Source organism: Eptesicus fuscus, chromosome 17, assembly GCF_027574615.1.
Source record: "Eptesicus fuscus isolate TK198812 chromosome 17, DD_ASM_mEF_20220401, whole genome shotgun sequence".
Taxonomy (NCBI): domain Eukaryota; kingdom Metazoa; phylum Chordata; class Mammalia; order Chiroptera; family Vespertilionidae; genus Eptesicus; species Eptesicus fuscus.
Window position 1 is genome coordinate 1,387,914 of NC_072489.1, and position 27,030 is coordinate 1,414,943.

The 27,030-nt window shown below is 59.3% G+C and overlaps 1 protein-coding gene across 1 annotated transcript in view; it reads right to left on the reverse strand.

Annotated features, from left to right (window-relative positions):
* Nucleotides 1–14,428: 14,428 nt before the first annotated feature.
* The window catches only part of GRID1 (glutamate ionotropic receptor delta type subunit 1), a 654,829-nt gene continuing 642,227 nt past the window's right edge, over nucleotides 14,429–27,030 (reverse strand). Inside the window, exon 16 of the mRNA XM_054729151.1 lies at nucleotides 14,429–15,049. Coding sequence (XP_054585126.1) covers nucleotides 14,624–15,049 — 426 coding nt within the window. The 3' untranslated portion in view covers nucleotides 14,429–14,623. The remainder of the gene's footprint in view (nucleotides 15,050–27,030) is intronic.

A 27,030-nucleotide genomic window follows, 5' to 3' on the forward strand; every position in this document is an offset into this window, starting at 1 on the left:
CCCCTCCCACCACCTCATCCCTCATCCCCGTGGTCCCCTCCCCCTCCCCTTCCCACCACCTCATCCCTCATCCCTGTGGTCCCCTCCCCCTCCCCCTCCCACCACCTCATCCCTCATCCCTGTGGTCCCCTCCCCCTCCCCCTCCCACCACCTCATCCCTCATCCCTGTGGTCCCCTCCCCCTCCCACCACCTCATCCCTCATCCCTGTGGTCCCCTCCCCCTCCCCCTCCCACCACCTCATCCCTCATCCCCATGGTCCCCTCCCCCTCCCCCTCCCACCACCTCATCCCTCATCCCTGTGGTCCCCTCCCCCTCCCCCTCCTACCACCTCATCCCTCATCCCTGTGGTCCCCTCCCCCTCCCCCTCCCACCACCTCATCCCTCATCCCCGTGGTCCCCTCCCCCTCCCCTTCCCACCACCTCATCCCTCATCCCTGTGGTCCCCACCCCCTCCCACCACCTCATCCCTCATCCCTGTGGTCCCCTCCCCCTCCCCCTCCCACCACCGCATCCCTCATCCCTGTGGTCCCCTCCCCCTCCCCCTCCCACCACCTCATCCCTCATCCCCGTGGTCCCCTCCCCCTCCCCTTCCCACCACCTCATCCCTCATCCCTGTGGTCCCCTCCCCCTCCCACCACCTCATCCCTCATCCCCGTGGTCCCCTCCCCCTCCCCCCTCCCACCACCTCATCCCTCATCCCCGTGGTCCCCTCCCCCTCCCACCACCTCATCCCTCATCCCTGTGGTCCCCTCCCCCTCCCCCTCCCACCACCTCATCCCTCATCCCTGTGGTCCCCTCCCCCTCCCCCTCCCACCACCTCATCCCTCATCCCCGTGGTCCCCTCCCCCTCCCCTTCCCACCACCGCATCCCTCATCCCTGTGGTCCCCTCCCCCTCCCACCACCTCATCCCTCATCCCTGTGGTCCCCTCCCCCTCCCACCACCTCATCCCTCATCCCTGTGGTCCCCTCTCCCTCCCCCTCCCACCACCTCATCCCTCATCCCTGTGGTCCCCTCCCCCTCCCCCTCCCACCACCTCATCCCTCATCCCCGTGGTCCCCTCCCCCTCCCACCACCTCATCCCTCATCCCTGTGGTCCCCTCCCCCTCCCCCTCCCACCACCTCATCCCTCATCCCTCTGGTCCCCTCCCCCTCCCACCACCTCATCCCTCATCCCTGTGGTCCCCTCCCCCTCCCCCTCCCACCACCTCATCCCTCATCCCTGTGGTCCCCTCCCCCTCCCACCACCTCATCGCTGCCAAAGGGCCTCAGGGAAAGGGACAGGGGCCCAGGTTTGCCCCATTTAATCTGCCTAGAGGCTCCCTGCTACCTGGGGAGCATTTTATCAAAGTGCAAACTGCTTCGGCCCCTTAGAGCTTGCCCACCACTTCCTCTCTCAGCCCTGCCCAGTGGTTCCCAGCCACACAGTCCTCCCCACACCCCCACGCTCTTCCCTCGCTGCACGCTGCTCCTTCACCAGCCTTGTGGCTGACAGCCTGCCCTTCACCCCTGGGCCCGGAAGGATAGAGCCTCCTGCAACTACACCGGACCCCTTTAGTCATAATGCAGTGCATTAGTCAGCGCTCTCTGAGAAACAGAACCAGGAGAGTGTGTGTGAGGGATGAGAGAGAGAGGGAGAGGGAGAGGAAGAAGGGAGGAGGGAGAGGGAGAGGGAGAGGGCTAGGGAGAGGGAGAATGGAGGAGGCTGGCCGGTCTGAGCTGAGGTCGGCAGGACAAACCAGAAGGCTGGAAATCAGGGCCCTGGGCCTGAGGCAGAAGGGAGCGGCGTTCTTTGCCTGTGGGGCCCTGGGCTTTGTCTCCGAGGCTCCCACTAATGACGTGCCTCCTCACACTATGAGGGTCACCTGCTCTCTTCACCAATCTCTTCTGAGCGCCCTCCTGAGATACCTTACCGACTCTGGTGTTTCAGCAACTCTCCGCGTGCCGGGGCCTTAGCCACGTTGACACATAACGAAACCACCGACCAGCACATCCTGACAGCTGGCGCGGCAGGCACACTTCCCTTCCAGTGACGCTCTGCTCATCCTGCCGACACAGCAGCATCGCCTGGGCTGGCCTTGCAGACCCGGATGTATGGTTTCCTCCTGATGCTGATACCCCAGGAGTGTCTGTGCACCCCAACACGATGTTGTGTTTGATAAACGTGGACCACCTCCCCTAACTCGTCCTGGGTTCTGTTGGTCTCTGTGGTCTGTGCTCACATGCAGACCATTCAGGTTCTCCCCACCCAAGACCTCCCACGCTCGTCCCACGAAGCATGGCTTTTGTTAGAACATGCACTCCACATGCTCCGAAAGAGCAACACTCGGCAGCAAGGAGGGCACAGTTATCACCCCACCTGAGCACACAGAGGCTGTGACCCCAGCTCAAGGACAGCTGCCCTGGGCCTGTGGCCTCTGCCCTCGGGCCCTTGCTTCGCCTCGTCTGAGTATTGCACTGAGTCCCTCAGACCCTCAAATCGGGGCCCTGGGCCCTGCCTGGGTCTGGCTGGTAGGCCTGCTCAGTCCTGAGCACGTTTTAGGGTCCCTTCCCCAGCTCTCAGGTCTTTGCGAGGGGCCTCTCCACGGGTAGGAGTATCTGCAGAGTCCTTGTCTCACCCTGAAACAATGGGACACAATCAGCGTCCGGGCAGCGTTTGGCTCTGACCTAATTGGCTCTCCTGAAAGCGGGAGCCTGAGCACGCCATGCCCCCTGACAGCCTAACCGGAGCTCCAGGTCCCTGAGGCCAGGCTCGCGCGTGGGAAGCACTTGCTAGGAGTGCAGGAAGCCCCACCAGCCCCACGGCTGGGTTCCTGCGACGGCGGGCTTGCTCCCCTCTCAGGTCGTCCATTCCAGTCCCCACGCCACTGCGCCACGTCCCTCAGTCAAAGAGGGGCCTGCGGCTAGCTATTGCCTCCCAGCTCCCTGGAGTCTGCTCTCCTGCTGACCGGCACCTGCAGCACTGCCTCGGAGCTGCCTGTGTTTTATGTGGTCCCACTGTGTGCTCAGTTTAGCACCAGCCTTTGGACTTTGCCACACAACACTGTCTGCTCTCAGTAACTGCCGCCTGCCCATACTTCCAATCTAGAACCCGTCCTCCCACTTGTTGCTGCTGCGAGGAGGCTGTTTGCACAGTGGAGCCGTACAGCAGTTTGAGGGTCAGACAGACTGTTGCTATGGCAATCTCCCACAAAGTCCCCCAGCCCCCACGATTCCATCCACAGCGTTTTCCGTGTTTCCGTGAGGTCTGAGTAATGAGCTGTATGCAGGGTTTCGCACGCGGCCTGGAACTGAGTCCCCCTCCTCATGGAGCCCACAAGGCTTGGGCTGAGGCCGCGCTCTGCCCACACGCTCCTCTGGAAGTCACGTGCTGCGCATGCCCAGCCAGCCCTCCAGGTGGGGTGCAGCTCGGCGCCCCGGAGCACTGGGTCCTGTGTGAGTGCCCCCACAGCCACTGCCCCTCACTGAGCCCATGTGACCCACGGAGGAGGGGGAAGGGACGCAGGACAGACTGTTCTGAGCGATGAGAGCAGGATCTCACTCTGGACGCTGGGGCTGCCCTGGCCCTGCGGGAGGAACCCCCTCCTAACCCAGTAGCATCACTAGTGCCCGTGGGGAGCTGCTCCCTGCACCCGCGGGGTGAGCCTGGGGAAGGGCATCGCTCCATCTCCCCGGAAACTCTCTTACCTGGAAGGAGCCGCTCCCCGGGATGGTCGCTCAGAGCTGCGGTGGAAGACCTGCCTCAGGCGCTTTCCGGATCCTCTCCGTCCCTGCGGCTTCTCTGGCCAGACAGCGGCTCAGTGTGCATTTTTCCTGAGTAAGAGGCCCGGGTTGTCCATCCTTGCTCATCAAGACCAGTACTTCCACGAGTCACAATCAGAAAAGCTGAACTAAATAGAAGCCCTAAGTGTCTGACTGCTGGGGAGCACCTGAAACAGCCCGAGGTGGCGAGCCGCCCGCGGGGGGGGAGGCGGCCAGGCTTGCCCTGGGGCCCCGCTTTGGGGGATCTAGCAGCTGAGAAGCTCCTGAGTTCAGCGAAGCGCTCCTCGCCACGTGGGCCTGGGGTGAAGGCCGGAGGCCGGGCCAATCGAGGCAGCAGGTCTTAGGCACCAAAGCCCGGAGAGAGGCAGGGCCTGGTGGGCGAGAGCCCGCTCTGCAGGCTCCGGGGGACGATGGGAAGGGCACATCAGGAGAGTAGGGCCCTGGCCGCCTCACAACCACTGTCCCGCTACTGGAGGTGAGGCGCCTCCCACACCCTGGCACCTGGAGGGAAGAGCAGGTGCTCGGTGGGTCCATTCCTCAGAGAACACACCAGGGACAGCACCGGCTGTGCTCGGACCCTGACCCCTCCGGGAGGTTTTCTCAGACGCTGACCATCGTCCGGGCGCAGACACGGGCTGAGCTGTTAGTATCATCACAGATTAGCCTCCGTATGGGACTCTGAGCGCCTGCAGGCCGCACTGCAGACCCCCCTCTCCCCGTTACACCCGCAGCTGCGCGAGCTGTCTCTCCCTCGGGTGTGTATAAGCAGCCAGCTGGCGAGGGGTCGGAGCAGAATTTCCCGGGTGACCGCCTGCTCTCCCCACCTGACGGCATCAATGGAATAAACCTCATATAGGATGCACCCCTGTCTCTGCTTCATTGGCTCAAGTAGTGACAGGCGGCCTCGGACCCGCTGTGAACGGTAACAGAATCATTTGCTTATTTTTCAGCTGCGGAGGATAATAGACAGAAATTGAGGAGAAAAGGAGCTACGATGGCGGGCAGACTCTTGAGCCCTCTCACTGAGGTGGGGAACCAGGATAGAGGCGAGATCAACCGTGAGGAGGGAACCATCGGGGCGGCAGGGTGGCCCCGGGAGAGCCGCAGCCTGAGGTGCAATGAGCCGGGCAGACGCAGAATCTCCTGAAAAGTGGAAGGCAGGCGCAGTCAGCCCAGGGCCGGACTGACTGAGGTGAGCTGCCTCGGGGCCGCCCTGCCTAGAACGGAGTGATGGCATTCTGTCTTCACCATTTGTCATTGCAGTGTCCCACTCTCAACAAAACTCCCCCAGGCCGAAGCAAACAGGAACTGCTGGGTTCTCTTTCATGCATGAGAAGCTTGGGAGTTACCGATCCTCTGAACAAGCAAAATTCTGAACAAACTGAAAAATCAACTCTAAGGCCCATCAGAGAAGTCAGGCCCCTGCAAACGCTGCACAGACACTGTAGACAGAGCAGCAGAGGCGGGAGTCAGTCCCGCAGCCGACCACCCGCAGACAGCTCCCCGGAGCAGCACCCGAGGGACCTGAGCTGGAGACCCACCCGCAGACAGCTCCCCGGAGCAGCACCCGAGGGACCTGAGCTGGAGACCCACCCGCAGACAGCTCCCCGGAGCAGCACCCGAGGGACCTGAGCTGGAGACCCACCCGCAGACAGCTCCCCGGAGCAGCACCCGAGGGACCTGAGCTGGAGACCCACCCGCAGACAGCTCCCCGGAGCAGCACCCGAGGGACCTGAGCTGGAAGGCCCGTGGCAGAGGCTCGGTGTGGATGGTCTGAGAGTTGGGGATGCCAGGGCCTCAGAGAGGGGTCCTCGCAGTGTCAGGGTTCATCTGCGGGCGCCCTCCCAGTCCTCACAGTGAATGGCAGAGGGACACCTTCGCCTGCGTCACTCAGGGAAAGAGAAAAGGTAACAGTTTTGAAATGCACCAGAGCGTTCTGTCCTATTTAACAAGGTTTGGGGTCAGGAGGAACGGGCTTGCCAAGCTTAGCCTGGGGATAGCAGAACACAGGCCGCACTGGAGCAGGGCGCACAGTTCCAGGCCTGAGCTCTCCCGACGCAGCTCACCGCACAGGTTTGATGCCAAGAGCCGCTGCGCTGGGGCTCCCGGAACTCGTATGTCACCCCTGCATCTCACCCTGAGGGGAGCACTAGCGAGGTGCGCTGACCGGGCACAGGCTCACTGGAACCTGAGACCTGCTCCTGGGGCTTCCCCTTCCCTCCCCTCCCCTGCCGCCAAGTAGCTGGAAGCCTGTTCACCAGCTCCTTTGCCAGGTACATCAGATCTGCATTTTAGAAAAGAAATAGTACATTATGCTAACAGGCAAAGACCAGAACTAGAGTCAGAGATGGCAGGGATGTTGGAATTATCAGACAAAGGATAAAGCAGCTATGATTGATGTGCTAAGGATCTAATGGAGAAGTAGACACCATGAAAGAACAGATGGGCGATACAAGCAGAGGTGGATTTTTTAAAGAAGGAATCCAACAGAAAAGACAGATAAAGCCATGGTACCGGAATGTTGATATGCAGGAGGCTATGCACGTGTGCGAACTATCTGTACTTTCCACTCAATTTTGCGGAGAAGCTAAAAGCGCTATAAAAATAAAGCCTATTAAAATAATAATGTTATGATACTAAGGATGAATATATATGAAATGTGGAAAAATTTTAAAGAATGAAAAAGCAAATTAAAAACACAACTAACCGAGAAAACACAAATTATAAAATCAGACCCATAAGGGATCTAGGAGATGGACAAAGCAAAAACAGGAAAGATGTGATCAGTCTATAAAAAAAAATAGCTAGGCTGAACAAGTTAAAACAGAAAAGTAATGTAAAATACAACAAAGAGCTTAAGGGATCTACATATTATGCTTTTAAAAATAACTAAATACACATAAAGGCACAGAAGGGAAAGAAAAAGAAAGTGGTTGAAATTTTATCAAAAGTGACAATAACTCAAAGATTCAAGAAAATCTAAAAAAGCAAACATGAGAAATTCTAAGAAATAAGCTCTAAGCACATCATAGTAAAACTGTCAAAAAACCAAAGACAAAGAAACCCTAAAAGCAGTCAGAAGAAAAACATAATACATTAAAAACAAAAGAAAGCAAAAAACAACAGTACTAAGAAGTGACTTCAGCACAAACTCTGGAAGCCAGAAAAGAAAAGCGTGATATTTTTAAGGTGTTGAAAGAAAGTAAATTTGACCTATAATTCTGTGCCCAGTGAAATTATCCTTTGAAAGGAAAAATAAAATGAAGATGTATTCCTAGCTTTCTCCCCCACAAAAGGGGGTGATATTGGAAATGAGCAAACCAACAGCTAAAGAAATTTTTAACACAGTTATTGAGGCAAAAGAAATAATCTCAGAAAGAAGCAGAGAAACCAGGGAAGAAATGAAGAGACACAGAGAAAAGATAAATATATGGATAAACCCAAATGAGTCCTGATCATATATAACAATATAATGTCTTATTGAAAATATGTGTAGAATTAAAATAATAAAAGTTTGGAAATAAAATAATAAATAGATTTAAAGTATTTTAAGTTCCTAAGCTTGTTTTGGACCTGGTAAAAATACATATTTTTATCTTTCAGGTAATTCTTTAACAATTTATCCTATCTAATAAAAGAGTAATATGCAAATTGACCATCACTCCAACACACAAGATGGTTGCCCCCATGTGGTCAAAGATGGCTGCTCCCATGTAGACACAAGATGGCCACCACAAGATGGCCAGCAGGGGAGGGCAGTTGGGACAGACCAGGCCTGCAAGGGAGGGCAGTTGGGGGCAATCAAGCCTTCAGGGGAGGGCAGTTAGGGGCAATCAGGCTGGCAGGGGAGCAATTATGCATCAATCAGGCTGGAAGGGGAGTGGTCAGGGGGTGATCAGGCTGGCAGGCAGAAGCAGTTAGGGGCAATCAGGAAGGCAGGCAGTCAAGCAGTTGGGAGTCAGCAGTCCTGGATTGTGAGAGGGATGTCCGATCCTGGTAGGATCGGGCCTAAACAGGCAGTTGGACATTCCTCAAGGAGTCCCAGATTGGAGAGGGTGTAGGCTGGGCTGAGGGACACCCCCCCACTGTGTACGAATTTTGTGCACCAGGCCTCTAGTATCATATAAAAATGTGTAACCAATAAGCTAACAGATAGAATATTGAACAACAAAGCATTATTTTAACTACAAAGAGGGGGAAAATAAGATAATTAACATAGAACAGGAAGAACAAAGAAAACATTATTATAACTGTAACCCTCATACATTATCAATTACTTTGAATGTCAATAAACTAATTACTTCAATTAAACATTAAAAAATACTATATTAAATTTGACGCACACACTTACAGAGAACTTTAATCTGCTTACAAACGCCATACTTTAAATACAAGATCCCAGAAAAGTTGAAACATATGAAATGGAAAGATGTCAGTTTTCCTTTAATTTACATATAGGTTGAATGCAATTTCAATCAAAATCTTAAGAGGATTTTTGTGGAAAATAGGATGGTGATCGTAAAATGTCTGTGTGAATGCCAAAGACTAAGTTACATACCGGATATCAAGGCTGATTACAGAGCTACAGTAACTCGTCAGTGTGGTGTTAGTGCAACGTGGATGCGGGGCCAACAGAAGGAGCATGAACACAGGCCAACACGAATAAGGTCGCCTGGTGTGTGGCATATCTGACACTCAATGTGGTGACAATGGGGATTTTTTCTGTGGATGGTGCTTGAATAACCAAATATCTGTATTTGTATTTTCACCTCTATCTCACCTACCCAGAAATCCATTCCAGGAAGACCACAGATACAAGTGTGAGAGGCAAAACAGCAAAACACACCTAGGAATCATAGGCGACCAGCACCTGGCGTGCGTTAGATGAACTCTGAGAAGCAAGCAGGACATGTGAGCACCGAGGAAAGACATGGCCTGCATTTAAATAAAGAGCTCCTGTTCATCCAACGATTCTGGAGAGCGAGCGAGAAGGCAAGCCATGCGAGGAGAGGCATTTCACACACGCAGTTACTCAGACAAGCGTATGTAAAGGCTCGACCTCGTCAGTCATCAGGAGCATGCACATTACAGCCACAACCAGCTGTTCTACTTCCCACTCGCCTGGCTGAAAGGAAACACCTGACAGCCACTGGTGTCCGTGAGCGAGTGGAACAGCGGCCGCTCTCGAGCACGGCAGGTGGGTGCAAACCCGGCGTGTTTCTGAGAAGCTTTAGTCGCTTCTGCATCCAGTGGACAGGTGTGACCCAGCACTCCGACACAAAGGCATAGGTTAATTCACCCAAAAGCATGCACAAAACTGTTCATAGGGACACACGCTAATTACGCAAAATGAAAACAAACGAAAAGCCGACCAACGTAGAATGCATACATTGTGACATTTATATAATTAAATCCTGGGTAGCAAGGAAAATGAACTTTATGCAGAAAAGATAAATCTCTAAAGCCAATATTGAATGAAAAAAGCTGGACCAGAAAAAGGGTAGTGGAGTTTATCCATACATGTTTCAGAGATACTTGAAACTAACCTGTGGTTGCAAGACTGGCAGGCCTGGTTACTTTTGGGGTTCCGGGGTAACGCTTAGGAAGGCGGCAACGTCCTATTCTGTTTTGGTTGGTGGTTACGAGAGAGCAGTTGGCTTGTTCAAGTGAATCAAGCTGTGTATACTTACGATTTGTGCACCTTTCTGAGTGGATTTCATAGTTTTTAAAAAATATATTTTAGAATTGTGGCCTTGAAGTTGGGCCCTTGGCCCATATTACTTACACTAACGATGATCATCACGGTTGAGCATTTGCCCTGTTCTACCCACAGAGGCTTTCTTCCCATCGTCTCAGTTCCTCCTTGGTGGTGGGATTGCTGCCCATCGTATGGATTTCATGATGCGGGAGTCAAGGCTGGGACTGATGGTCACACAGCTAAAAAGGAACAGAGCCGGCCTTCCACCGCACTTTCCGATTCCAACACCGCCTCCTAGCTGGTTCCCCGCCTGGTCCTCTCGGGGACCCACGCACAAGACCGGCCTCCAGCAAACCAACCAGAACCGTGCAGGGTACAGTCACTCCGCCTTGACTGTGGAAAACCGGCGCATGCTTTCTCCACATGCAGCCCCTCTGCCACCTTCACCACTGTCTGCAAAGTCCCCGGGGCTGAGCCCCAAGTCTGGGGAGGTGACCCTCTCCCCGGAAGAGACCAGTCACCGCCTGCTCTAAACACGCTGGGCTGTCCAGGTGGCAGAGCACGGGTTTTATTCAGGCCCCAGACCAGCGCGGCCGCCTTGAGCAAAGCACGGAGCCGCTGTGAGTCTCATTTCCCGCATTTGTCAAACATTTTTTCTTTTCTTTTCTTTTTTTTTTAATATATTTTATTGATTTTTTACTGAGAGGAAGAGAGAGGGATAGAGAGTTAGAAACATCGATCAGCTGCCTCCTGCACACCCCCTACTGGGGATGTGCCAGCAACCAAGGTACATGCCCTTGACCGGAATCGAACCTGGGACCTTTCAGTCCGCAGGCCGACGCTCTATCCACTGAGCCACACCGGTTTCGGAACCCCCTTGACGTCTCCTCTGGACCAGCGACATTAGTATTTTGTTTCCCTTCCTCCTCACACCCCACACCCATCCTCATTTTCTCCCCCGGCTTTCTGTCCCCGAGGCTGGTCAGTGTGAACATTCTCCAGGGCTCCCTGCGCAGCTGTGGGGGTTGGAGGGGACCCGAGAGGAGGGGACAGTGAGAGCAGAGTGCGAGTCTCTCCACCCCCACACTCCACACCCACCCGTCCTTGGAGCCTATCAGATGGCTCCCCGAGGGCCGGCCTGCGCCCTGCCTCCAGGGCCTGTGCTGCTCCCTGCAGCTGGCGGCCGCTCCCTCCGCGCCAGCTGTCAGGGCGGCCGCCCTCAGAGTCCTGGTCCGTGTGCCTCCCGCTCGCGGGCGGGCCTGGCTGAGCCGCCCTTTCCTCCGGGACCCAAGCACCTTCTCTCCTCCTGATTCAGCCCGGCTGGCCAGGCCGCAGCTGCTGGTGTGCGGTTCAGACTCAGGTGGTGGCCGAAGCCAGAAACAGGCACAAGTAAGTGTAAAATGATCGGCACACTCACTCGTCGTGGCTCAAAACCAGGGGTCCATTTTGTCTATAAAACATGAGGAACTTGGGTCTTACTTCAAGAAGCAAAGGGCTGTCACCCCAAGAAGCCGCTGAAGGTCCCGGGAGTCATGGCACAGATGGGGTGCCCTTCACCCCGCCAGCTGAGATCCTGCGGGTCCCTCTGTGCCCTACCGTGCCACGCCCCCGGCTGCTGGGGTCCCATTTCCTCGCCAGGCCAGCACAAGCCTGGGCCCTGGGGGTGCTGCCTAAATAGCTTGCCATCAAGCCCGGCCCCGGAGCCAGGCTGCTTCACGCTTCTCCCTGGCTTCTGGGGACAATCAGAACCATTGCCCCCGGGTCTCAGGGACAGACCGGGGCTGCCACACTGGCAGCTCCTGGGGGGCGTGGGGGAGCGGGGGGCGCGTGCACACTGCAAGCCATCCAGTATGGGCGAAATGGAAGGCTGCTTCCCTCTGCCCGGGCCCTCCGCCTGCTGCCCTGCAACCTCCCCTGCTGCCCTGCAACCTCCCCTGCTGCCCTGCAACCTCCCCTGCTGCCCTGCAACCTCCCCCTGCTGCCCTGCAACCTCCCCTGCTGCCCTGCAACCTCCCCTGCTGCCCTGCAACCTCCCCTGCTGCCCTGCAACCTCCCCCTGCTGCCCTGCAACCTCCCCTGCTGCCCTGCAACCTCCCCTGCTGCCCTGCAACCTCCCCTGCTGCCCTGCAACCTCCCCTGCTGCCCTGCAACCTCCCCTGCTGCCCTGCTGGAGGAAGAGCTGCCATGTGAACTGCGGATGAGAAGGTGGCTAAGCTCAGAGGCTCAGCAGTTGCCACCAAGAAGTAGGATGCTGTAGGCATGTGGGTCACCCCAAGACCTGCCACCGGTGAAGGTGCACGTGCCCAGGCGCTTACCTGCATCATCGCTGGTCCGCACAACAGCTCGGGGCTCGGGGCTCGGGGCTCGGGGCTCAGGACCCATTCCACAGGCGAGGGGCGAGGGGCAAGGGACCCATTCCACAGGAGAGGGGCGAGGGGCGAGGGGCGAGGGGCCCATTCCACAGGCCTGGAGGTCCGCGCGGATCCAGAGGCTCCTGTCGGGAGAGCTCGGAACAGGAAGCACACCTGGCAGTCAGGGCCCCGCTATAGGTGCCTTCTCCACCCCAATTCAAGCTCACACCCCGGGGAATCCAGACCAAAGGGGAAACCCGCTCTCGCTCTTCTGCTCACACGCATCTGTCTAGTCGGGTCCTGACCCCACCCCAGCCACTGGGGACGCGGCACCGAGGGTCTCAGACGGCGCCCACATGGTCCTCGAGGCGCTAGTACTGGGTCGTGGGCAGCAGCGGCCTGAGCGGACGCAGCAGGAGAGGCGATGGCAGGAAGCTCGGGGCCCGCGGTGCAGACGGCGGAGCGCTCAGTCACCGGGTCGGAGTTAGTGTCGTTAACATGAGGGGACCAGTGAGCCTCAAAGGTACACACCGTGCCTGGATGTCCTGGCCAGGGGCAGGCTCCAGCCAGACGCAGCCGGTTTCAGCCGCCGTCACTCAGGACTGGCCACAGCAGTGGACAGAACCGGTTCCGGCCACAGCAAGCAGCACCGGCAGACAGCACTTCGCCAGAGGAGAGGAGCAGAGCGCCAGGTGTTGCTATCAGACAACTTCAGTGCGAATGCCGCCTGTCCGTGCACGGTCTGAAGGCTCACACTATACTGCAGGGCATGCAACAGGCCTCAGTTACAAACCCAAAGAGCAAAGCTTGGGAAACGGTACATCCTGAGCGGACACAGGTCGGAGAGGGGCAGATTTCTTTTCCTAGAGAACTTGCTTGAAATCAATCATTTTCCCTCATCCAAGGGCAAGAAATGTTTACAGATAACATAAAGCTGGTGCAGAATCACACCATGAGAGATGTGCGCTCTCTCTCCCCCCCTCTCTCTCTCTCTCTCTCTCTCTCTCTCTCTCTCTCACACACACACACACACACACACACACACACACCACGTGAGTCATCTCTCTCTGCTCCCTGAAACCCTTCTAAGCAAAGCTGTCCAAGAAGCAGTCACGGAATCCCCTCGGAGACAGGCCCTCTCGGAGGAAAGCCATGTGGGTGAGAGATGGGCAGTGAGACCACAATTTGAGTAAGAAATAGATGAAACATTGGCCATGCTGGCAGGCCCTGAGTGCTGATGGGAGGCCTGAGCTGGTCCTGGGGTAACCAGGGCAGGGCCCGGGTGTCCGGCACGCTCCCTCCTACACTCTGAGTGGAGATAGGCCAGGGCCCACCTGGTGGCACTGGTGCCAGGCCACGTGAGCATCGGAGGCAAACCGCCTCGCTATCAACCTGCCCCAGGCTGCTCTCAGCGGCACGCGATGTGGCCGTTCCTTCTGCTCTTCTGGTCGCTGGGGACTGCGGGGAAGAAACCGACCCGCATACCTCCATCTGGGGAGGAAGCCTCGAGGCTACAGGAGGGGCATCAGCGGGACTTTGTGTTCCTGCATTCCCATCACTGCTGGGGCGGGCCCTCACGGCCACGGCCACGGCGGCCGGGCTGCGTCCCTGCCGTCCTGCAGGCCACAGAGCAGCTCCTGGTCTGCCGCAGGAGAGGAAGGACCCGCTGAGGGCACAGCTGCTCCCAGTCCCTGGTTATAGGGTTTGAAGGCCCAGAAAGGGGCTGGAGGGGCCGCTGCCAGGCCCTCCAGCGAGAAGCAGGAAGCAGCTGGCCCTGGCCGCCCGCAGGATGGGCCTGGGTCCCGCACTGTGGGCTGGCGGCCGGCCTGCTGGGAGCCGCATCGCTGCCCCAAGGCTGCGGGGCCACGAGGAAAGGCGGAGGGCCTGGGCGCACGTGGGCTCCGTGCAGCAGACTGTGCCCGGGTGGCAGCCCCAGAGGCAGCCGGGGTTTGGCTCACCTCCCTGCAGGCCCGACCGCGGGTCCTCACCTCGCAAGCCGTCACTCCTCCAAGGCCGGGCTGCTGCCCACTGGCACTCGTGGTCCCTTCCCCACTTCCCCGCGCCCCGCACCCGCCACCCCACCCACCATGGAGAGCTGGGCTGCACAGGGCCTCTCTGAGGCAGGGGTGGGGCTCCCCGTCCCTCCTGCTGTCTCTTGCTTCTCCTAAGTAAGAAAACCAGGAAGAAATCAGGCCAAAGGCAGAGCACATGGCTCCAAAGCCCCCAGAGACCAGACCCTCGGCATGGTGCTCCTTGGCACAGCCCAGGACACAGGCGGTGGTGGGTGACCAGCCGGCCTGCCCTGGCCCCGAGCCCACAGGACCGGGAACCCCATCGCATAGTGCACAGCGCCCGCCAGGCCCAGGCCCGGGCCCGGGCTCCCTCACCCGCCTGAGGCCTGAGAGGAGCGCAGAGGAGGCGCAGAGTGCGTGGCTGCATGGGCTCCTGGGTCCGCCCCCCCTCCTGCCTCGCTGCAGCCCTGCAAGCCGCCCTCCTGCCCTCAGGAAGGCCAGGCCCCTTCTCTGGCACTTCAGAATGATCACAAGGAATTGGCCTTTTTATTCATATAGAACAAAATTTACAAAGTCGTTCACACCGTTTTTGTTTTTTTTTTTTACTGACTTCGAAAATTGGGAATATTCAAAATACACTTTTACCCCACTCCATTCTGTCATTATTTACAGGTATGTACAAGAAAAACGAGTGCGTGTGCGTGTGTGTGTGTGTGTGTGTGTGTGTGTGTGTGTGTGGTTTCCTCGTATTAAAAAGCTCTGCTGGTCGGGTGGGTGGGCGGCGGGAGGGCAGAGGCCGGTCAGATGGAGGTGCCGTGGGCGGTGTCCAGGGCCTCGGGGAGGACGCCGCCGGGCACGGGCTGGAAGGCCATGGGGATGGGGGTCTTCACCGGGCTCTGGCGGAACAGCCCCCCGTTGGGTGACCTGTGCTTGCAGGGCACGGAGGGCATGGTGGCCGAGCCGCCCAGCGGCAGTGGCAGGCCGCTGGGCCCTGCAGAGAGTGTCCGGCCAGGGCCATGGCCGCTCTGCTCAGGCAGAAAGGTGCTGACTGAGAGCTGAGGGTTCGGGTACTCCCGCGTGGGCTCCAGGGCCTGGCTGGGCGCCAGCCCCCCCATCTCCAGGGCCGAGAGCTCAATGGACGCCGGGGAGATCTGCTTGTGAGCGACGTCTTCATCCAGGAGGCTGTTCATGCGCCGATGCACCTGCTCCAGGTTCACCTCCTTGTCCTGGGGGAAACACAGGAGGTCAGCCAGCCCGCCCCCCGACGGCCAGCAGCCAGGAGGGGGCAGGGACGCCAGGGCCGGGGCTGAACACCCGCAGAGCAGACGCAGCAGCCCCTCCCACAGGTAACTCCTCCCACAGATAACTTCCCCCACAGGTAACTTCCCCCACAGGTAACTTCTCCCACAGGTAACTCCTCCCACAGGTAACTCCTCCCACAGGTAACTCCTCCCACAGGTAACTTCCCCCACAGGTAACTTCTCCCACAGGTAACTTCCCCCACAGGTAACTTCTCCCACAGGTAACTTCTCCCACAGGTAACTTCCCCCACAGGTAACTTCCCCCACAGGTAACTTCCCCCACAGATAACTCCTCCCACAGGTAACTTCTCCCACAGATAACTTCTCCCACAGGTAACTCCTCCCCCACAGGTAACTCCTCCCCCACAGGTAACTCCTCCCACAGGTAACTCCACCCACAGGTAACTTCCCCCACAGGTAACTCCTCCCCCACAGGTAACTTCCCCCACAGGTAACTCCTCCCACAGATAACTCCTCCCACAGGTAACTTCCCCCACAGATAACTTCCCCCACAGGTAACTTCCCCCACAGGTAACTTCTCCCACAGGTAACTTCTCCCACAGGTAACTTCCCCCACAGATAACTTCTCCCACAGGTAACTTCTCCCACAGATAACTCCTCCCCCACAGGTAACTTCTCCCACAGATAACTCCTCCCACAGGTAACTCTCCCACAGGTAACTCCTCCCCCACAGGTAACTTCCCCCACAGATAACTTCTCCCACAGGTAACTTCTCCCACAGATAACTCCTCCCACAGGTAACTCCTCCCACAGGTAACTTCCCCCACAGATAACTCCTCCCACAGGTAACTCCTCCCACAGGTAACTCCTCCCACAGGTAACTCCTCCCACAGGTAACTCCTCCCACAGGTAACTCCTCCCACAGGTAACTTCCCCCACAGATAACTCCTCCCCCACAGGTAACTTCTCCCACAGGTAACTTCCCCCACAGATAACTCCTCCCCCACAGGTAACTTCTCCCACAGGTAACTCCTCCCACAGGTAACTCTCCCACAGGTAACTCCTCCCCCACAGGTAACTTCCCCCACAGGTAACTCCTCCCACAGGTAACTTCTCCCTCAGGTAACTTCTCCCACAGGTAACTCCTCCCACAGGTAACTTCCCCCACAGGTAACTCCTCCCACAGGTAACTTCTCCCACAGGTAACTTCCCCCACAGGTAACTCCTCCCACAGGTAACTTCTCCCACAGGTAACTTCTCCCACAGGTAACTCCTCCCACAGGTAACTCCTCCCACAGGTAACTTCTCCCACAGGTAACTCCTCCCACAGGTAACTCTCCCACAGGTAACTCCACCCCACAGGTAACTTCCCCCACAGGTAACTCCTCCCACAGGTAACTTCTCCCACAGGTAACTTCTCCCCCACAGGTAACTCCTCCCACAGGTAACTCCTCCCACAGGTAACCTCCCCCACAGGTAACTCCTCCCACAGGTAACTTCTCCCACAGGTAACTTCCCCCACAGGTAACTCCTCCCACAGGTAACTCCTCCCACAGGTAACTTCCCCCACAGGTAACTTCCCCCACAGGTAACTCCTCCCACAGGAAACTTCTCCCTCAGGTAACTTCCCCCACAGGTAACTTCTCCCTCAGGTAACTTCCCCCACAGGTAACTTCCCCCACAGGTAACTCCTCCCACAGGTAACTCCTCCCACAGGTAACTTCCCCCACAGGTAACTTCCCCCACAGGTAACTCCTCCCACAGGAAACTTCTCCCACAGGTAACTTCCCCCACAGGTAACTCCTCCCACAGGTAACTTCCCCCACAGGTAACTCCTCCCACAGGTAACTCCTCCCACAGGAAACTTCTCCCACAGGTAACTTCCCCCACAGGTAACTTCTCCCACAGATAACTTCCCCCACAGGTAACTTCCCCCACAGGTAACTTCTCCCACAGGTAACTCCTCCCACAGGTAACTTCTCCCTCAGGTAACTTTGCCCACAGATAACTTCCCCCACAGGTAACTCTTCCCAGAGGTAACTCCTCCCACAGGTAACTTCCCCCTCAGGTAACTCTTCCCACAGGTAATTCCTCCCACAGGTAACTTCCCCCACAGGTAACTCCTCCCACAGGTAACTCCTCCCACAGGTAACTACTCCCACAGGTAACTTCCCCCACAGGTAACTCCTCCCACAGGTAACTCCTCCCACAGGTAACTTCTCCCTAAGGTAACTTCTCCCCCACAGGTAACTTCTCCCTCAGGTAACTTCACCCACAGATAACTTCCCCCACAGATAACTCCTCCCACAGGTAACTCCTCCCACAGGTAACTTCCCCCACAGGTAACTCCTCCCACAGGTAACTTCCCCCACAGGTAACTTCCCCCACAGGTAACTCCTCCCACAGGTAACTCCTCCCACAGGTAACTTCTCCCACAGATAACTTCCCCCACAGATAACTCCTCCCCCACAGGTAACTTCTCCCACAGGTAACTTCCCCCACAGGTAACTTCTCCCTCAGGTAACTTCGCCCACAGATAACTTCCCCCACAGTTAACTTCTCCCACAGGTAACTCCTCCCACAGATAACTTCTCCCACAGGTAATTCCTCCCACAGGTAACTTCCCCCACAGATAACTTCCCCCACAGGTAACTCCTCCCACAGGTAACTTCTCCCACAGGTAACTCCTCCCACAGGTAACTCCTCCCACAGGTAACTCCTCCCACAGGTAACTTCCCCCACAGGTAACTCCTCCCACAGGTAACTCCTCCCACAGGTAACTTCTCCCACAGGTAACTCCTCCCACAGGTAACTCCTCCCACAGGTAACCTCCCCCACAGGTAACTCCTCCCACAGGTAACTCCTCCCACAGGTAACTTCCCCCACAGGTAACTTCCCCCACAGGTAACTTCTCCCACAGGTAACTTCCCCCACAGGTAACTCCTCCCACAGGTAACTTCCCCCACAGGTAACTCCTCCCACAGATAACTCCTCCCACAGATAACTCCTCCCACAGGTAACCCCTCCCATGGGTAACTCCTCCCACAGGTAACTTCTCCCACAGGTAACTCCTCCCACAGATAGAGGACATCTCAGCCCAGAAAAGCGCAGAACCAGGTGGGCCGCCACAGGACCAGCTGTGATGATGGACAGCCCGGCCCTGACACTGGGCCATCGGTGGCGACCAAGGCCCGGAGGAGCCACCTGGAAAAATGGGGACTGTGCTGCTGGAACCCTCCCGAGGCCTCCCCTCGGATTCCCGCCTGCGAGAGAGAAACAAACCCTCAAGACAAAGGACCCAGCGCTGTCCCCCAGGGGAGCCGCCCCTCCATTCCCTCTCCCCTCCGTCCCCCCACAGCCCTGCACTCCTACTCTAAGGGACCCCAGGAGACTTGCAACCTGGGGAGCAATGGGCATTGGCAGCTCCTCGCAGGCTAGTCCCCTCAACCTGACCCCGAGACCCCCTTTTCTCTGACTCCCGGAGAGCGAGGGCGGCCCAGCCAGGCTCTCCTGTTGGGTCTTCTGTGAGAAACCCTTTCTTGTTTTCCGTCCCGGCTTTAATAAACGTTGCCTCAGTCACCTGGACTCGTGTTGGGAAATCTTTCCTGCACGAAGTCAAGAACCCACACACTGCCAGCCGGCTGGCCCCAGGCCGACCATGCAGGCCCAGGCCCCTTTCTGGCAACACCACCCGGAGCCACCGCAGGCTTTCTGCAGCTCTCGGAGGCTTGCACACCTGGCCTCTGGGGCCCGTGGACACACCCAGGGGACACACCCAGGGACACACCCAGAGACACACTCAGGGACACACCCAGGGACACACCCAGGGACACACCCAAGGACACACCCAGGGGACACACCCGGGAACACACCCAGGGGACACACCCAAGGACACACCCAGGGGACACACCCAAGGACACACCCAGGGGACACACCCAGGGACACACCCGGGAACACACCCAGGGACACACCCAGAGGACACACCCAGGGACACACCCGGGGACACACCCGGGGACACACCCAGGGGACACACCCAGGGACACACCCGGGAACACACCTAGAGGACACACCCAGGTACACACCCAGAGGACACACCCAGGGACACACCCGGGGACACACCCGGGAACACACCCAGAGGACACACCCAGGGACACACCCGGGGACACACCCGGGGACACACTCGGGGACACACCCGGGGACACACCCGGGGACACACTCAGGGACACACCCAGGGACACACTCAGGGACACACCCAGAGGACACACCCAGGGACACACCCAGGGACACACCCGGGGACACACCCGGGGACACACTCAGGGACACACCCGGGGACACACCCGGGGACACACTCAGGGACACACCCAGGGACACACTCAGGGACACACCCAGGGACACACCCGGGAACACACCCAGGGACACACCCTGGGACACACTCAGGGACACACCCGGGGACACACCCAGGGACACACCCGGGGACACACCCGGGGACACACTCGGGGACACACCCGGGGACACACCCGGGGACACACTCAGGGACACACCCGGGGACACACTCAGGGACACACCCAGGGACACACCCGGGGACACACCCGGGGACACACCCAGGGACACACCCGGGGACACACCCAGAGGACACACCCAGGTACACACCCAGAGGACACACCCAGGGACACACCCGGGGACACACCCGGGGACACACCCGGGGACACACCCGGGGACACACCCAGGGACACACCCGGGGACACACTCAGGGACACACTCGGGGACACACCCAGAGGACACACCCAGGGACACACCCAGGGACACACCCGGGGACACACTCAGGGACACACCCGGGGACACACCCGGGGACACACCCAGGGACACACCCGGGGACACACCCAGGGACACACCCGGGGACACACTCAGGGACACACCCGGGGACACACCCGGGGACACACTCAGGGACACACCCGGGGACACACCCAGGGACACACCCAGGGACACACTCAGGGACACACCCGGGGACACACTCAGGGACACACCCAGGGACACACGCTGGAAACACAGGGCAGAGACACAGAGGCAGCACCGGGAGCAGAAAGCTCAGTTCCCAGGGGGCCGTTCTCCGGGAACAACAGCTCCAGGGATGCCGGAGGGCGTGCCCGGTGCTGACGGCTCAGGCCTGGGCCTGGCTGGGGATGGGGCGATGGGCGGGAATGGCAGAGAAAGGGGCTTCCCAGGGTCAGCCGACCCTCCTGGTCTCCTGAGGCCTGAGGCTGTGGAGATGGAGGGATCCTAACCCCTGAGTCTCTCCTTATGGTGAGTGGCATCAAGGGAATTGTTCTGTTTGTTTGCTTAGGAAAGAAAGGAAAATAGAACATGTGACATTCCTTTCAAATAACTTGGTCATTTGTTGAGCATAAACCAGGGACATCAAGCTGCTCTGAAGCTCCTTAGAAACAGACAATGCAATCGATGTCCTGGGTTCGGTGGAGGCCACTCCATGTGGTGCGCGAAGCCGCAGTCTCTTTCCCAGCAGCGCGCGTGCCCATGTGCCAGGCAAGGTCATGCCTGCTGCCCACACCTTGCTGATGTCAAACTCCAAGCAAAGGGCAGGCCACGCTCAGCCTGGGGCGAGCATCCCACGAGCTCAGGCTGCAAGGCTGGACCCATCGGGGGGAGCACCGCCTGCTGCCCACCTGGTACAGGTGTCAGAAAGCCCACACCAAGTGCAAGTCCTTAATGTGTTTTCAGAGGAAAAGATGAAGAAACTACACAGATTTAAGGGCCATGCCAGTGGCTGCCCCTGGAGTGCTGGCTGGGGAGTGACCAGTCGGTGGGAGCCCTAAGAGCTGGTCTGAACTCCTCTGGCCAAGTGCACAGCCATGTGGCTGGCCCCCGAGGACACACCAGCCTCACAGGCCATTCTGTGTCCCTCCCTGGCTCCCAGCCCCCTGGGGAGCAGAGCCACACTCTCCACACCTGTCTTAGCTCATGACTCACACCAGAAGCCCGTGACCTGAAGCCCACCAGCGGAACACACTGGCTGCTGGGAGACCATCCTGAGCTGAGAGCACCTGTGGGTGGCAAATGTCATGGCATCTTAGGGGAAGTAGCTGGAGGCTAGGAGCCTTTTCATTGCTCAACTCCATGTGATGCATACACTGTCTTTCCCCAACTCCTTCAACAGTTTGTGAAACCAACTTCAATTTCTCTTCTTAAGTCCCTTCAGCATGGCCGATCCTGTTCTCTCCGTAACCTTTCCTGGGTCTCATTTGTCTGTGGTTACTCCTACAGGTGAGAACATCTCTGAGAGTATGCGCGAACTGCCATGTTTCCGGGCCCCTCCGCGTCGACTCGCCCTCGCTGGCAGGCCAGGGTTCACGTCCTTTCTCAATGAGAGTGCTGAAAGTGCCCTCGCCTGGAACCACGGCAGGACATGGCCCAAGTGAGGACAGCAGGCTTGAAGCTGGTGAACGAAGAGGTGCAGGGGCGCGCCCCGGAGGCCCCTGCTCCGTGACGCCGTCCTGGGCCTGGGCCAGCCTCTGGACAAGCCTAGCCCCCACTGACCACCAGCCTCCTGACGTGGCTCCTGTGTCTGCGTCACTGACCACCAGCCTCCTGACGCGGCTCCTGACGAGGCCCTCCTGACGCGGCTCCTGTGTCTGCGTAGCCACAGTCAGGCCACAGCTGCGTTGGCAAACATGGACTCTACAGACTATTGTCATTTCAGAACCCGTGAAAGGCACGGCACTGGTGCCAGAGATCCTGGGAGCTGGGGAACTGGAGAGACAACTTCAGACGCTCTTGGGGTGGATAATACAACCTCCCCTTCTCTGCAGCCAGCAAAGCTTGGAGGAACCCGGGCAGGCCAGGCAGCCCTGGCAGAGCCTGCAGCTCCCGGCAAAGGAAAACTGCAGGCAAAGCAGGTGGCCCTGGGATCGAGGGGCAGAGGCTCCTCACTGCTGCGTCCTGCCTTCTCCTCCTTCCTGTGTTCCTTCCAGGATTCACAGACCCTGTGGAACAGGGAAAACCCACCAACCAAACCCTCGGGAGAAAATGGGAGCAAAGCAGGTCTCTGAGGTGCAGGGCTCAGCCAGCCACACGCAGGGAGAGGGCATGGTAGGGAGGGAGGAGCACCATAGGGTGGAGATAGGGAGGGAGGAGCAGTGACTGCAGCAGGTGCTGTGAGGGGAGGGAGGATGCTGAGGGAGGAGCAGTGACTGCAGCAGGTGCTGTGAGGGGAGGGAGGATGCTGAGGGAGGAGCAGTGACTGCAGCAGGTGCTGTGAGGGGAGGGAGGATGCTGAGGGAGGAGCAGTGATTGCAGCAGGTGCTGTGAGGGGAGGGAGGATGCTGAGGGAGGAGCAGTGACTGCAGCAGGTGCTGTGAGGGAAGGGAGGATGCTGAGGGAGGAGCAGTGACTGCAGCAGGTGCTGTGAGGGGAGGGAGGATGCTGAGGGAGGAGCAGTGACTGCAGCAGGTGCTGTGAGGGGAGGGAGGACGCTGAGGGAGGAGCAGTGACTGCAGCAGGTGCTGTGAGGGGAGGGAGGACACTGAGGGAGGAGCAGTGACTGCAGCAGGTGCTGTGAGGGGAGGATGCTGAGGGAGGAGCAGTGACTGCAGCAGGTGCTGTGAGGGGAGGGAGGATGCTGAGGGAGGAGCAGTGATTGCAACAGGTGCTGTGAGGGGAGGGAGGACGCTGAGGGAGGAGCAGTGACTGCAGCAGGTGCTGTGAGGGGAGGACGCTGAGGGAGGAGCAGTGACTGCAGCAGGTGCTGTGAGGGAAGGGAGGATGCTGAGGGAGGAGCAGTGACTGCAGCAGGTGCTGTGAGGGGAGGACGCTGAGGGAGGAGCAGTGACTGCAGCAGGTGCTGTGAGGGAGGCTGAGAGGAGCAGTGACCACAACAGGCATGCAGGGGTGGCCGCAGGGCGAACAGTCTTGCTCCAGGTGACACAGTCCAGGAAAGGGGAGCGGGGATGGGAGTCCACGTCAGCCCAGCCCTCAGATCTGGGCTGCACGGTCCCTGTTTCCCTGCGGAAGGTGGTGGACCAGGTTCGCACCCTGGTCCGGACATCAAGGCGCAGGCAGAGCTTCTAGATGCGGATCCACCTGGCACAACCTCCGTAGAATCACCCACTTCTGTTCCTAAGAAGCTCCGATCACTCACCTCCAGTGGCAGCAGGCCTGAGAGCTCCATGGGCTCCAGTGATTCACAGGACTCAGATGACCCTGTGTTCTCCACAGGAGCCTGACTGGTCCTCGCGTCCCATAATGCCTCTGAGCTCCTACCAGGAGATGAGCTAAAGTTCTCGGGGAAGCGTCCATCTTGGTCCCTGGCACAGAGACGGTGCTCAGAGCTTGAGTTCCATTCATCGTCCTTAAGGAGCGGCCACCGTCAGAGCCCAGCACGGTGGGGATGCCAGGCGGCGTGCCAGCACACCTGGGCGGAGAAGGCAGGCGCCCCATTGGCAGTTTGGAGTTGGCCCGCAGGAAGGCAGCCGTGGAGGGCGCGGGAGGCTGTGCAGGGGGCCTGTCTGAGCTGGTGCTTGCTGGGCTCGGGCATTCCTGCTGGGCTAAGGACTAAACACAGTGGTCGCCAACCGGTGGTCCACGGACCACTGGTGGTCTCTGAGGTCCGGAGGGTTGGCGCCCGCTGCACCAAAGCACCCCCCTCCTCCCCTCCTGCGAACAGTCTGACATCGGCAGTGTAGCCACTGGGCTCAGTTTTCAGCAAAAGGGAGAAACTGGGGCTCCGAGGGTGAAAATGCCCAGCCTGGAGCCTGAATCCTGGCGCTGGGCGAGTTCGCAGGTACACTCTGCATTCTCCAACCCGCTGAGGATGGGGGCCCTGCTCCTGCACACACCTGAGGACAGCCCAGCACACCCAGCGCACACCCAGCGCACACCCAGCGCACACCTGAGGACAGCCCAGCACACCCAGCGCACACCCAGCGCACACCTGAGGACAGCCCAGCACACCCAGCGCATACCCAGGGCACACCCAGCGCACAACCAGAACACACCCAGGGCACACCTGAGGACAGCCCAGCACACCCAGCGCACACCCAGGGCACACCAGGCACACACCCAGGGCACACCCAGGGCACACCCAGGGCACACCTGAGGACAGCCCAGCACACCCAGCGCACACCCAGCGCACACCTGAGGACAGCCCAGCACACCCAGCGCACACCCAGCGCACACCCAGCGCACACCTGAGGACAGCCCAGCACACCCAGCGCACACCTGAGGACAGCCCAGCACACCCAGCGCACACCCAGCGCACACCCAGCGCACACCCAGGGCACACCAGGCACACACCCAGGGCACACCCAGGGCACACCTGAGGACAGCCCAGCACACCCAGCGCACACCCAGCGCACACCAGGCACACACCCAGGGCACACCCAGGGCACACCTGAGGACAGCCCAGCACACCCAGCGCAAACCCAGGGCACACCAGGCACACACCCAGCGCACACCCAGTGCACACCCAGGGCACACCCAGTGCACACCCAGGGCACACCCAGGGCACACCCAGGGCACACCTGAGGACAGCCCAGCACACCCAGCGCACACCCAGCGCACACCTGAGGACAGCCCAGGACACCCAGCGCACACCCAGGGCACACCCAGGGCACACCCAGTGCACACCCAGCGCACACCCAGCGCACACCCAGTGCACACCCAGCGCACACCCAGTGCACACCCAGGGCACACCAGGCACACACCCAGGGCACACCCAGGGCACACCCAGCGCACACCCAGCGCACACCCAGCGAACACCTGAGGACAGCCCAGCACACCCAGCGCACACCTGAGGACAGCCCAGCACACCCAGCGCACACCCAGCGAACACCTGAGGACAGCCCAGCACACCCAGCGCACACCCAGCGCACACCCAGCGCACACCTGAGGACAGCCCAGCACACCCAGCGCACACCCAGCGCACACCTGAGGACAGCCCAGCACACCCAGCGCACACCTGAGGACAGCCCAGCACACCCAGCGCACACCCAGCGCACACCTGAGGACAGCCCAGCGCACACCCAGGGCACACCCAGGGCACACCCAAGGCACACCTGAGGACAGCCCAGCACACCCAGCGCACACCCAGCGCACACCTGAGGACAGCCCAGCACACCCAGCGCACACCCAGGGCACACCAGGCACACACCCAGGGCACACCCAGCGCACACCCAGCGCACACCCACGGCACACCCAGGGCACACCCAGGGCACACCCAGCGCACACCCAGGGCACACCCGAGCATGGCCCAGCACAGGCACGGCATTGCATCCCGGTTCAGCTGGATCGCTCCTGAGCCCTGCTTCCCAGGGTCAGGACGCCCCTCGATGCTCTGAGGAGACTGGAGGAGAGCCCAGGAGAACCGCCACTCTCCCGGCACAGGGAAGGCGTGCTGACACACGCACAACTAGTTGTCCCTGTGTCCCTCCTGCCCTCGCCTGGTCCTTTAAGGGAGGAGCCCCGGGGCCACCAGTGACCAACCCAGGAACAGGGCTACAGAGGCCCTTAGACCCCTTCCCTCCCGGAGCCCCGGCAGCTGTGAGGCTGTCGGTGAAGCTGGAGAAGCATCAGAGGAGGGGGGGGAGGAGCGGGAGGGGGGGGCCCCAGGGAGGCCCCAGGTGGAATCTGCACGGGGAGCAGGAGGGTGTGCAGGCAGGGTCAGCCTGGCCACCCTGAGGGCCAGCTGCTGAGGGGCCCAGCTGCTCCGAGGCCCGGCTGCCTGGCCTGGAGGAGAGCGGGGAGACTAGGTTGGCTCCGGCCTGGGTCAGCTCCTGTCTGCAGCGGGCGCAGCAAGGCAGCGACCAGAACCCCAGGTCCGCCCAGTGACAGATGCTCCTCCCTCAGTCCGCATGTCCTCTCCCATTCGTGCAGTCTCATCTTTATTTCATGAGTGTTTTATCCTCAGAGCAATGATTCCACTTCCCCCATAACTCTGGCGCTGGCTCTGGACTGCATCTGCAGAGCGCGGCCTGCTCACTGCACTGCGTGGCCACACATCCTCTGACTCCTTAGAAGGTGAGCTCAGGCCGCGTGGATATTAGGGGCTGATCTCACATTACCACCTCCTCAGGCGGTGCCTAGCCTCACAGCCGTCACACAGGCCGGACGAGGACTGCCCCGGAGGCAGTGATTATGGCCATGCCCCACAGAGACCGGGAGATGAGCCAGGCCCGCCCCCCGGGTTGCACACTCCTCTCCAGGACACACAGGCAGCCGGGACCGAGCTGGTCTGGATTAACGCCCTCCTTACTCACGGAAGGTTTTGAAGACATGCTTTTAAAACACTGCTTTTGAACCGCGTTCCTGGTTCCTATTCCCTCTGTGATACGGTCCACACCCCTGGCCGCTCAGTCCTTCCTTCAGAGCAAGTCCCTGCCTCCCCTCCCGCACCGCCCCCGCAGCCTCCTGTGCCAGGGCAGCCCCGGGGCTCTGGGGGAGGGTGGCTGCCTGTGCTGCTCACCCTCCTACCGGCGACTTCCAGTCTCATCCAGCTCCAGGATTCGTGCAAACCCTGCAACTCGCAGCTCCACAACCCGACCCGAGAGCTCTCCCTCACCCGCAGCCCTGCACCCCCACCCAGGACCGGGCATGTGAGGGGACCCGCGGCTCCCTCCCAGGACTGAGACTGCCTGGCTGGCTTCTCTGTCCCCCTGTGGGAGGTAAGCCCGAGGGCAGGCTCCTTCCCACAGGCGCACTCCTTAAAGGAGGAAAGGAGGGAGGGAGGGAGGGAGGGAGGGAGGGAGGGAGGGAGGGAGGGAGGGAGGGAGGAGCTTCACCTGAAGACCAGAAGCCCCTGCGCACAGGAGGAAGATGGCATGGTTCTTACACGCACCGCCTGAGGGCCTGGGGGTTGGATGCAAAACTCTCCACCGGCCTCCTCACCGTCCACCCTCCCATGGGAGCCGGCCCCGTGCTTCATCCTCACCCCTTGT